This window comes from Pyxicephalus adspersus, chromosome 11, assembly GCF_032062135.1.
Source record: "Pyxicephalus adspersus chromosome 11, UCB_Pads_2.0, whole genome shotgun sequence".
Taxonomy (NCBI): Eukaryota; Metazoa; Chordata; class Amphibia; order Anura; family Pyxicephalidae; genus Pyxicephalus; species Pyxicephalus adspersus.
Genome location: NC_092868.1, coordinates 32143356 through 32156045, shown reverse-complemented (window position 1 = coordinate 32156045; position 12690 = coordinate 32143356). Strand labels below are relative to the sequence as shown.

General features: G+C 35.0%; 1 protein-coding gene across 1 annotated transcript; it reads right to left on the bottom strand.

The window, feature by feature from the left end:
* Nucleotides 1-479: 479 nt before the first annotated feature.
* CD3E (CD3 epsilon subunit of T-cell receptor complex) lies at nucleotides 480-11515 on the bottom strand. Its single transcript, XM_072426029.1, has 6 exons — nucleotides 11253-11515; nucleotides 6130-6159; nucleotides 4010-4207; nucleotides 3058-3213; nucleotides 2080-2123; nucleotides 480-735 (listed from the first exon to the last, which is right to left on the bottom strand). Exons 1-6 carry the CDS (start codon nucleotides 11293-11295, stop codon nucleotides 682-684), a joined length of 525 nt encoding a protein of 174 aa, XP_072282130.1. The 5' UTR covers nucleotides 11296-11515; the 3' UTR covers nucleotides 480-681.
* Nucleotides 11516-12690: the final 1175 nt, after the last annotated feature.

The window sequence follows — 12690 nt, the reverse complement described above, 5'->3', positions numbered from 1 at the left end:
AACCCACCCACTCCCCCATCGCAGGCTCACACCTGCCATTATGGCATCACCCTGGGGGAACTTTCTTCCCCTTTGAGTGACCCACCGCATGCGCTGTCTGGAGTCTGTAAATGTAGTGGTCCGTAATGTCCAAAAGGTTGGGGACCAGTGTCTTCGATGGCTGATATGCCATCCAATTGTATGGTGGCCATTTGGTACAGTCCCTGCAGGCTGTACTGCAACTGATCAGCAAATGATACAATATCTGCCATAGATTAAAGATGTTTTCATGCCTATTCAAGCAAAGAGTGACTAAGATGTGTAAATACAAAGCAATTACATAATAATAGAATGTAATAATATATACAGGAATACTTCATTGCTGAGGATGTTGGGAAAAGGGGAAATTTGGGGAAAGTTGGCAGAAAGTACAGTGTGCAAGTCGACCAGGTATGGGGTGACACAGCTGCATTTAAATGAAAATATAGAAGAAAAAATATACGTGCAGAAAAGTGTATTGGTTATATGTTTATAACGCAAGCATTTTTTTTTTTCACTTTTTTTCTGAATACATATACTTGTTTTAAAGCAGGTACATATAAACTTATTATAAACATTAGAAGACCCTGTTTCTTAGGAATATTACACTTGGTAATGATATTCCTTCCGGGACTGTCAGGACTTGGTAATGCAGTACAGGTATTAGTAATTTTTGTTAAGTCCATCATATACCACTTGTCTTCCTTTTTGTAAAGGCTGAAAAAACAAAAACAAAAAAACAATCAATATGGTAATGTACTTTAAAGTGCTTGAGTAGCAAAAATAATGACTATAACATTTGTCAGGTTTTTATTTACAGAAGAAAATTCTAGCAGGATTTAGAATTCTCAACTTTCTTAGAAGTCAGCTGTGGGGCCTAGGAATGTGAGCAGAAAACAGGGTCCAAGGTATCTATTTTTTCCTTTTTAATCATTTTACATTTTTAATTCAGGTGGTGGGAAATAAATATAACTTGCATTTGCTTCAAAATCCACTTTAAACAAATTCAGAATGACATGTGTGCACTTTTTATTTTATATTTTTTTTGGAAAATGAAGAATTTATATAAAGCATAAAAATATATCAAACATTTAAATTGTTTAGATAATGTCGCTTTAAAAATGTTGACATAAAGCCGACCCACATCAGTTAAAGTTTCCCTTAATGTATGTAATTAGTGGTTAGACCTGGAGTGGGTACATTGCCGAATATTCACAGTATGCTTTTTTTATTATTATTTAGGGGGAGATAAATGGGCATCACCTGTCCCTTCTGCAATAAAAGACCTGCCTACTTGCAAATATTTTTTTCACTTTAGTCTACTTTAACCATGACCATACTACTACTTTACTATGGAAAGCACCTCTGGAACATTTATAAAATTCTGCTGTGTGTTAAAAGGAGTGCTGATCTGACTGAGCATGCGTGAGATCCTTATCACATTAAAGAAAAGGCATGCGCAGAAGGAGCAGCCAGGAGCCTCCCAGGATACGTGACGCTGTTGCGATCAAAACAGAAAGGGTAGGTGCTGCACCCTTTTTCCTTTTTTTTTTTTTTTTAAATGGATGTTGCATTTAAAAAAGGCAGTTTTTACTTTATATAAAAGGGTTATCTACCCTTTTATGTAAAGTAAAAATTTTAAATCCACTTTAGGTAATTATGCTTTGTGCTTCACTTGCTACGGAACTCTTTAGTAGGTGAAGCCCAATTCATTCTATTAAAAAGAGAAAAAAAAGATGGTAGGAAAAGAAAAACCTAAAATCATGGGGGTCTCTTTATAAAGCAATGACTTAACATGCATAAAATCTCCAGTGGAATCAATATCAGAATCAATAACTTCAATTGCAAAAATGGACTTGAAAGATTCCACACCAAAGAATTATTCCCTCCTTTATAAATATACCCCCATGATGTTTTTGAATTGATGTCCTATGACATCCCTATGACCTATACGAAGTGATAATTGAAGTTCAATTTTCTGAATACGTGTTTATACTGACAAATGCAAATATCATCATTCATGCCTGCAAACAATTGTAAAAAATCTCCAAAATGACTTACCTCATAGTCAGGGTGAGGGACAGGTGGGGGGCGCTCTTTATTCCCTAATGAACAAGAAAAAGAAACAAAGCTGTATTATATACAATGTATGACCTGATGTGTCAGAAACTCTGTGGGTACTATTTATAAAACGGAATCTGACACTCCCTCAAACATTCCCCGGTGGGAATTAATTACTGCTAAACAAATAGACCTGGATGATTCTAATAAAGGAATGTTTAAGGAACGTCTGATTCTCTGTTTCATAAATAAAACCTTGTATCGTTCTAGTGTCCTTTACTTTATATAATAGTGGATTTTAATACATTGAATTTTATATATGTGTATACTGGTAGTCCTCGAGTTACATACGATATACTTTAGGTTTGTTCTTAAGTTGAATATGTATGTAAGTCGGAACAGGTAAATTATTTTATTAAATGCAATTGGGACAGATGTTTGTCCTAACATATTATTAGACAGTGTGGTGTCAGTTACTGTATAAAATCCTCACTGTGAGTTAATCACAAAGCAAAAAAAAACCTTTATAGAGTCTTGACATTCATTAACTTCTGGAGTAAGCTGTGCTTTGATATGCAAAAAGAAACAACTGTAGAGTTTGTCTTGTCATTAAAGAGTTACAAGAGCTTGCAAAAAAGATCACCCACAACCTCAGGTGTGTTTAGCAAAAGATTTCTTCTGCAAGTCATGCAAATCCCAACCCTGTCCCCTGCCCCCCATCAAGCCTCTGTCCTGCATACGAGCAAGCAGGGAAGCCTGTTCATATCTAGGAGTCATCTGTATGTCGGATGTCTTGGGGACTACCTGTATATACTTTGTTACATAAAATCTTTATAATTTACAATGCTCAAAAATAAACACATTTAAAAAAATGGTAAATTCACAAGTGAAGAACGAGCGTCTTCACATAAAGAAGGAAACAATCAACTCTTCAGCGATAAATTGATGATACAAAGTCAGCCTATTGGTATATTTTACCTCGGTTTCGTCCTCCTGGTGTGATCTCGTTGCTTCTTGCAGGTTTTCTTTTGCATCCAAAGTAAACCAGAAGAGACACCCCAAGTGTTACCAAGCAATCAGCTATCAGGATACCAATTACCATAACAAGGGAAACCTCTGTGCATGATTTACATACTGCAAGGGATGGGATAAAGTTAGTTTAGGACAATATACACTGCCAAGTCTTCAGCAATAAATTGGAATTCCAGTTAAAACAAAACATCATAAATAGGATGTTTTTGAAAGTGGACATCTTAAGCTTCCAAAACAGTTCCCTTTAAACAATACTTATATATCTTTCATTTTACAACTTGTGGTTAAGTAATGTTGTAATTTTCAGCATAAACCTAATGTAATAAATATAATAGTAAAAAATAATAAATACAAATGTACTGTAGCATTTTGCACCTGGCCTGGCTTAGCTTTGTGCAACTGGTAAGTGAGTCCGAAATCTTCTCAATAATAAGTAAACCTAAGCTGAATGTGTTTAAAAACATACTGACAAAATACAAAGCTCAATTTTGACCCTGCTGTTGCTTCCCAGTCAGCCCGCCAGGTGTACTTTATGCTTTTTTTTAATATAAATACCATTTATAAATCTCTTTAGGTAGGTCATGTGACTTGCACGTTTTGTTTCACCCCTTCTCCTGTGCTTCTGTGTTAGTGCATGGGGGCATGGAGATACCCTCATAGGGCATCATTTAACAACGGAACTCTTATGATAATTACTGGTGGAAAGGACATAATGCAGGGGACAGCATCAGTGGGGAGGTGAGTATTGCGGCCAAACTTGTTTTTTTTAAATTTTTGCTTATTACCTTCTAGGGAATCATTGCCCAGTTCTGGGAGTTGAAGACAGCTCTGGAGTTTTTGAAAATAGACCAAAAAGCATGTATTGACAATAAAACATGGACAACCTTGATATACTTACCATATGCATGTAAGTAGAGAAATGTATCGTCACATTGATACAGCCCATTATCATCTGATGAAAATCCATAGTTTGTATATTTTCCGTCTTTAGAAAGTTCTCTGTTGTTTTTTGTAAGTTTATTTGAACCCACAGGACAAACAATCTTGACTGAAAGACCATTAATATCAACAGTGTATTTGTTTTTTTTTAGTGTATCTGTATTGTAAATAAAACAGATTTGCAAAAAGGAATTATTACAGACTGATAAAAATATGTATAGTACATATAAAACAATATGAGTTAAAACAAATGGTATGCTATGCACATTGGGTTTTAGTGACTATTCCAGGTCACATACACATTTGTAATCTGTTTAATAAAGTTATTTGTCTTTCCCTTAAAAAAAAAAAAAAAAAAAAAAAAAAAAGTGTCTTTATCCTGTTTTAATGATAAATGACTATGGTAGGAACATTAGATTGTGAGCTTCTTTGGGGGACAGCTAGTGATATTACTATGGACTTTGTCCTGCATTATATGTCGGCACTATTTAAATACAAGTGAATATACATAAATTATGTTATATCTAATTCAATTTATTTGGAGATTATAATCTGCTTGAAACCCGCTGTTGAAATGTATTGTATTATGGTAATTATGTATAGTCAACACATGTACCATTCTGTATATACATTTTTATTTAATGTTATATATTTATTTATTTATATCTTTCTCTACATTTATATGAGGATCAAAATCAATCTGTCCAGCCACTGAGACAGGAATTCTGTCAAATCAAAAAACACTTCCAGGTTACTTACTGTCAGCACCTATTCATATGATTTGCCTTCCTATACATTGTTTATTGCTCACCTTGAGTCAGCCTGAAACTACATATTTAAATATCATTTTCTAAAATTACTCTGGGCCCAGGGGATAAAACTGTGATTTTAATGCAAATAGAATAGTGTTGTCATGACTGATGACTGTGGCAAGCCATAGCCGTGCAGATGCGCCTTACAAACTTGCCCTTCCCCCTTTTTCCAATCTCACACCCCCACCCCCTTAAATACCCCCACATCCAAATCCCCCACCAATGAATTACCACTCCAAGCATTGCTTAAATGGCCCGTAGGCGTTTTATTAACAGAATTATAACCAAAATAACCCTAATATCCAATAAAATATAAATAACAATATAACAATAAAACAGTATAAATATACGCATACATAAAATAACCAATATAACTTAATAACACCATAATTAAAGAATAAGTACCAGATAAACAATAACACATCCTAACCATATTGCCTCCCCAACTTTCTTACTGGTTGCAGGTCCTCGAAGGCCACCACTTTACACCATTTGGGGTCTGCACCTTAAAGACAGTTGCTCCCAGCCGCCCATACTCCCAGCTCGGGAACGAATATATCCTTTTCTTGTGCAGACCCTCCCCAAAACACTTTACCAGACCATTAACCCAAACCAAGGATCCCATACCAAAGATGGAACCCTAACCAAAATATTGCCACCAGCACACTCCCCCCGAGGACCTCAACCGCCCACCCTTCTAGCCAAACCAGCAATCAAAAACCCAAACTGCCAACCACATAAGCACTAAAAGGGGAGGGAGGGTGAGACAAACTTTTCCTGAATGCTGTCTCGCTCTGAAAGGAGGGGGTCCCTCTTCCTCCTCCCCATTTTAACTACTCTTGTCCCTCCTTAAACCTCCTCCCCCTCCTTCCCCCCTCCCTTTCCTCTCGCTCACTCTCGTCCAAAACTTTTAACCCTAAGCTATCTGCCCCCTGACTTGCCCAGTCATGACGGCCTTCCCCTATGCTCCTTCCTCGCTCATTACAGGCCTCACATTCTGATAACTAAAGTAGATCTAATTGCAGGTGGAAAACCGTATCAGACACTTAGTAAACTATGACACATGTTGTGTTAATGCTAATGGCTGCATAATTTGTATCATTTTTGCTATTGACCATAATTCTACTTTAAACCCCAACTAAAGACAAATTCTCACAACAATTATATTAATAAGGGTAATTTACCAATTCACAAACTCATTGTATAGCTGTGCTTGGATGTAACATCAGCTGCTATGATATAAAGGTATCACAAAACTCTATCTTACCTCCATCTGCATCTTCTGCAACTGATTTATCTGAAACATGAACAAAAATAGATTCAATTAATTTTTTTTTGTAATTTTATTGATATTGAGGTAATTTATTATCTTATAAGATATTGCATCCTTTTTTATTTTACTGAGCTGAGTTGGTTGGTTGTCAGTACAAAAATGCATTTTCAGAGTTTGCCAACATAGAATAGACAATCCAAGACAACACAGAATATTGCAATATGCTCTGATAAATGTTAAGTACAGCAGTACCCTGCATACTATATACATATATATATATATATATATATATAAATATATAAATACTATATATGTGTATGTTACTAAAAATAGCAAGAAACTTCCTGGTAGCACCCCTCATAGCTGCAGTATATTTTAGGGCCTTTTCAGACCTGTCATGTGAAACTTTGAGAGCCAAACTGCTTGTAGAGGCAACTGCATCATGGATAAACAGATTTGCACATGGCTGCACCCTTGACCCTGGAGCGCATCTACAAGGAACAACCATGCTGCATAAAAAGTCATGCTGCTTTTGAAAACCACTCCGTGATCTGCCACAGCCAAGGCTGCAGCTATAACTGCATGCAGAACTATTCAATGGCAATGGTTCCCGACCTCTCCAATTGCCGGTACCTTAAGCGGGAGAGGTTGGGACCAAAGCTGAGCAATGCAGGTTTAAAATAGCCTCGGACTACAGGATTCAGGAGATTTGGAGTGAGATTTGGTGATATCACTAAGATGAAGAAGGGCCATAAAATATTGGTGAATGGAGTTTTGCCTCTGCTTGCATTATTTTAGGCCTGGTTTTCAGAAACATATCCTCATACCAATAGATGTAAAAAAAACAACTTTAAGCTAACACCGAGGCATTGTTCACACTTTTGCAGTGCAGTGCAGTAAAAAAAAACAGGGTGCTGAGCAAATTTGAAGTTAGGGGCCCAAATGCATAGCATTTCAACTTAGGATCTGGAAGTAATTTCAAGGGTTTCCCAATGTTCAAAAGGTTAAGAGAGGCTGCTGTATATGGTTATTTTGCTAGAACAAAGTTTTCACCAATATTCTGGAGAGAAAAGCAGATATAGGCCTTGCCAAGTGGGCGTCATGATCTTTGGAAGAGGTAATAAATATAAGCGCTACACTCCTATACATGGTGTCCATGTGACATGAAATATGTGTGTGCATGAAACATGAAATATATATCTGATACTAGGTCCACTTTAACATCTAAATAAGAAACAGCCTTATTTGTAAGGGTTTGTCTTTTTTTTGCTGTCCATGTTTTTCCCTATGTTTTATCGCAGTGATACCAGAACATGAAATAAAGGGGACAGTTGTCATCAGGGCAGAAACAGACAGTAATGTTCACACTGGCCATGAGGTTCTTCATGCCAGGGAACTGCTGGAGAGACACTACCTGCAGCTTCTATCGGCAGCACCCACATAGGGAATAAATAGGGGAGGCAGCTGACTAATATGCAGACACTGGTTCTTTAACAACAAGATATTATCACTAAGACAACCAAAACTGTTTCTCCAGATAATAGTGGAAAATATATTTCAATATAAATTCAAGGTAAACATTTTAGCGTGTGCTAAATTTCCACTGCTAGGATTTCTTTAAAATTCATAAATTAAAGCTGAGTTACTAAAGGAGTTGGTAGTCTTTACTGAATAAACTAGTCATCGGTAAATGATCTAACTGATGTGAAATTCCTGATTAGGTATTCATGTTAAGCAGGAAATTGCTTTTCACATGTTTAAGCAAGTGAGGTAAAAATTAACTTATTTTCTTTTTAAGAGAAGATGGTTGGGTAAAGAAGATGGTTCCTCTTATCCCCAGCTAATGTCATCTAAGTCAATTATTGTTCCCCATAATGAATATTAGACACTGGGTTATAATTAAGTGAACACTGCAGTGTAAAAAAAATAAATAAATAAAAATCACAAAAAGGAATGCTGGGGATACATTCTGTATATTCAGAAGGTGTTCTGAAAATATAATCTGCAACTTGTATCCCAGGCCATAGAGGTCTTGTAGCACTGGAACCCAACAAACATTTGATATCCGGGGGCCATTTTTGAGGAATTCAAAGATAACCTTGGTTTTAACTATGTCAAAAAAATTCTTTATGCAGAGCTGCTGGGTGTAATTATCTTTAAAGAATAATATCCTGTGTGATAACATCTGTGTGATATATCATCAATACCATGGTGGAGAACAAAGCCATTAACCACTATATCAGCACTGATATGGTGATCTGTGTCTTACTTAACAGCTGTTTTTGTAGTTTTAAGTGTATTTGTGAATACCTAAAAACGAATGCTTTTCTTAAAAACAATTGTTTTCTCAAGGAGCTTACCTAGCCATGGGGAGTGTTTTGAACCATTACACTCAGACAAAATCATAAAAAGATATAACCTTTATGGAATAAACCATTAGAATAGTAGTTTTGTCAAAGATTTAGACACACATGTCATTTTATAAGGCATCTCAGGGTACTACCTTGTCTTCTGTAAAAAAAATACTGAAAGACCAGTCCATGTCAAACTTTAACCTTTGCCTAAATATTTGAACAGATATCTTATATAAGTCTTAGGCTGGGTACACACATGCAATAATTGTCATTGGAAAGGATCTTATCACGATCCTTTTCCGCGACTAAGGACTGCACGATGCATGAACGAGTGGTGTACATACAGCACTGTTCTGCTCTATGGAGAGGGAAGGGGCGAGAACGACGGAGCGACACCCTGCTGTGCACTCTCCCCCATTGCTTTCATTAAGATTGTTTGTCGTCCATTGTCTGTAGATCTGCCACGATAGTTGTTAGGACGATGGACGACGGGCGCTGTACACACGCCAGTTTCTCATCCGATATCGGCCCTGAGACGATTATCGGATGAGAACCATTGGACGTGTGTATGTACCTAAGGAATCTTTATTTCCTTATGTTGTCCAAACTGAATGTCATCAGACTTGTTTCAAAACTAACAAAGGGAAGCAGGGTTAAGACTCCTCCTTAGGTTAAATAATGCATTTCTGCCAACTCCTAAACTTAATTCATATTCATAAAAGAGTATCAAATAAGAAAAGAGGGGTATTGGCAATCAAAATCTGTTTACTATTGCATAGGATTTTTTATTAAAGGTAGAAGCAAAAACAGGAAGTTTTCTATACATAGTTCATCTGCTGCACCATCAAATAATTACATAAAACATAGATCCCTAATTTTTGGGAGAAAGGATGTAGTCTATATTAGGTAGCAAAGAGAAGTCCTGGTTCCCAATGCATTTCCCAACCTCCCCTGAAGAAGCCATACAGTGAAATGTGTCAGAAACCAAGACTTCTCTTTATTACTTGATAATAATTTTATAATTTCTATGTTATTAATTATTTTTCTCCAAGGGCATAGACACCCTGTTACATTCTTATTGCTGTTTTTGCACCCACTAGGAGTCCAATCTCTTTGTATGTTGTATGGTGGTTATCTGGACCAAGCTGGGAAAAATACAATATTCTGAGCTGTCATCAGAACAATAATAGTTTGGAGATAGTTTTTAAAATCTGGGCACTAGTTCTGGTGACAACTGTTTAAGAGGGCAGTTTTGTTCTCTCACTTCCTGGTATGCCTAAAAGGCAGAATTTAAAGTGAAAGCTTTATAAATAGACACAGTTGGCAAAAAAACAAACATAAGAATGTAACAAATGTCTTTTTATATACTATGCTTTTTATATACTTTAAGCATAGGTTAGCATTCAATAGGCAATGGAAAATTAAGGTTTAAAATTATTGTAATACTTTATGTATCCCTAACTTGATGGCTAAGGTAAGGTCATAATACATTAATTTTGGCTGGTAATAAAAAAAATAAAATTTATCAATCAAGGGTGTCAGATTTGTTTTCCTGTAACGTGAAAACATACCAGCAGTGTGTGTGCATTTGTAGGCATTTGTGTGATCCTTTAGGGAAATGTATGCAGATCACTATAGTATGTAGTTTAGAAAGTCTTATAATATATCTGTAAACTGATCATACAATACAGGAGATAACATATATGTTGTATGAGCGATAACATGTTGTAAGAATGTTTGCTTTGCTTAGGGCTGTGACCATAACTGCCTTTCTGTACTTTGTATATGTGCTATTAAAAAACAAAAAATAAACTCCAATACATATATATATTTTTATATACATAACGTGAATAATTCATCAAAGTGTTGGGACGAATGCAAAAAAAATCAATAGTCTAATCTGCATGCATCAATCATCAATATAATGTGTTAGAGACTGTGAAATATGTTGGCATTACATACATTAATTATATATATATAATATATATATATATATATATATATATATATAAATGTATGTATAAATGTATAAATAATATGTATTTTTTATTAAATATTTTATTAAATTAATTTTTTTATTAATTTGAAATTCCCTCCTTTTTCTTTTGACAGACCAAAAAATAAATTATATATATATATATATATATATATATTATTTATATATAATATTAATATATATATAACATTTATTTTTGCAATCTGTCAAAACAAACGAGGGAATTTCAAAATATTAAAAAAAATATGTTTTTTTCAACTCCTCACCACAAAAACACATTTTATTCCATATAGGAAAGCAGATTTGAGTGTTGTATATTTACATAAAGTCAGATTTAGCAGTCTTTGTGTATCTTTTGTTCTTCGAGCACATTAATAAGTTCTGTATACATTAATATACCTGAAGAAAATTTTATTTTTTAAAGAACATCTGAGAATTTGATTTTCTAAATTATTTATATAGTAGTCTGGATCTAAAAAAATGCAACTTTAACTCAACAACTACTGTTAATCATCCGAAAAAGTCCATGTATATATTAGCAGTATATATATTATCCAAGTTTAGTATATGCTGAATAAATTATAGACATGAAAAATATCCTAATCTTGCTGTGTAATGAAAAATAAACAAACTTTTTTTTTTACCTGCACATCACAATAAATGTCACCTCAATAATCGATTAATCTCAAATACTCTTAGAGTTCCATTTTGTGTCTGAATTATGGCTGGTAAAGACAATAGACATAGAACAAAACATTTTTACTTACCAACATATAGCCAAAAAAGCAGAAAATACAGAAGGATCTTCATTGCCACCTTGTAAGAATATCTGGTTAAATAATTTTCTTTTTTACGTATGTTTATTTTTTCTAAATATTTTTTGACTTTGCTATTTTTTTACATTCTCTCTCCTATTTTCTGTTTAACTGAATTTGTTTGATCTGTGTCTTCATGTCTATGTATTTCCTTTACAATTTTTTTTTCTTCTCTCAACCCCTTACGCCTTCAAATGTCGTATTGTCATACATTGTCACCTGCATTTCTCAGAGTTACCAAACACATTGAAAATGAATAAACCCACAGATACAACCACATAGATTTTCCGATCTGATGTTCAAAAAAGTAGGTCTTTCCGGAGCAGATAAATGTCTGCAAAACAAAGCAGCGTAAATGGATTCTGTCACCATGTTGCAGAATTGTGCTTTAATGCCTGTTTAGGGTTTTTATTTTGAAGTAATGGTTTATAAATTTTTAAGGTCAGATACCTATTACTTTTTTAAAATGTATTCATCTAGAGACTCACGGTGGTTTGACATCATGTGTAATGAATACCCTAGATAAGCCATACTCAGTCAGGGTTCCTCATAACCTTTGGGTTTCTCAAGACAATGTTAGGGCTTCCTTGAGCTGTAGCTGATTGAACCCCAATTTGAAAGTGCCTGCATAGCACTTGACTTACATATTCTTGGCATTCCAGCAGCATAACACTAATGACTGAGGAATTGGCTAAAGGCCTAAAAAACATTTTAGGGGTTCCTTTAGGAGTAAATAAATAGGTTGAGAAAGGTTACCTTTGATGATAAAAGTATCCTAGTTAGTAAAAGGAAATTTTTAACTGGTAGTCTTGTGAAAGTTTCATGACTTAACAGTCTATGTGCTGGTTAGTATATAGTTTTCCAAGCTCAGGGTATTGTTTCATAATAGGTTTATCATGGTGTGGCTTAAATACTATCCATACTCCATTACATCAAATTTTGAGTTAATATCACCCACTCACTCGGTACACATCTTGTCGGTACACAATCTTTTGTTTAGATTTTTTTCTTTTATCCCAACTCCTGCTAGTGCTTTTTTAGAGTAGAGAGTACATAGCTAAAAAGTTTTGATTCATGTCTGTGAACCCACTGATAAGACTTTGCTTTACTACCTATCCCTGTGATGTTGATATGGGAAATGGTGGGAGTTCTCGTCACTGTACATCCTGCTCTGCGTTAATCTTTGTAGGTCACATACAGTCATAGCAGTGCTAATTTTTTTTCTTACTGTAAACTTTCTGATTCTATGAGTTCATATACTTTTCCATCAACAACACTGAAAACTGAAGGCATACATATGTGTCTAAAGCCCAAAATGAAAGAGCCTGTCTCCAGTTCCAAGTACAACAGCCCCTTACCCAAGCTAGGAACACTTCAATGAAAAAAAAAC

Coding starts and splice junctions, on each gene's coding strand:
- CD3E (XM_072426029.1), bottom strand. CDS start 11,295: ATGAAGATCCTTCTGTATTTTCTGCTTTTTTGGCTATATGTTG. Junction 6,160..11,252: donor GCTTTTTTGGCTATATGTTG/GTAAGTAAAAAT, acceptor TTCATGTTTCAG/ATAAATCAGTTGCAGAAGAT. Junction 2,124..3,057: donor ACCAGGAGGACGAAACCGAG/GTAAAATATACC, acceptor CTTGTTCATTAG/GGAATAAAGAGCGCCCCCCA.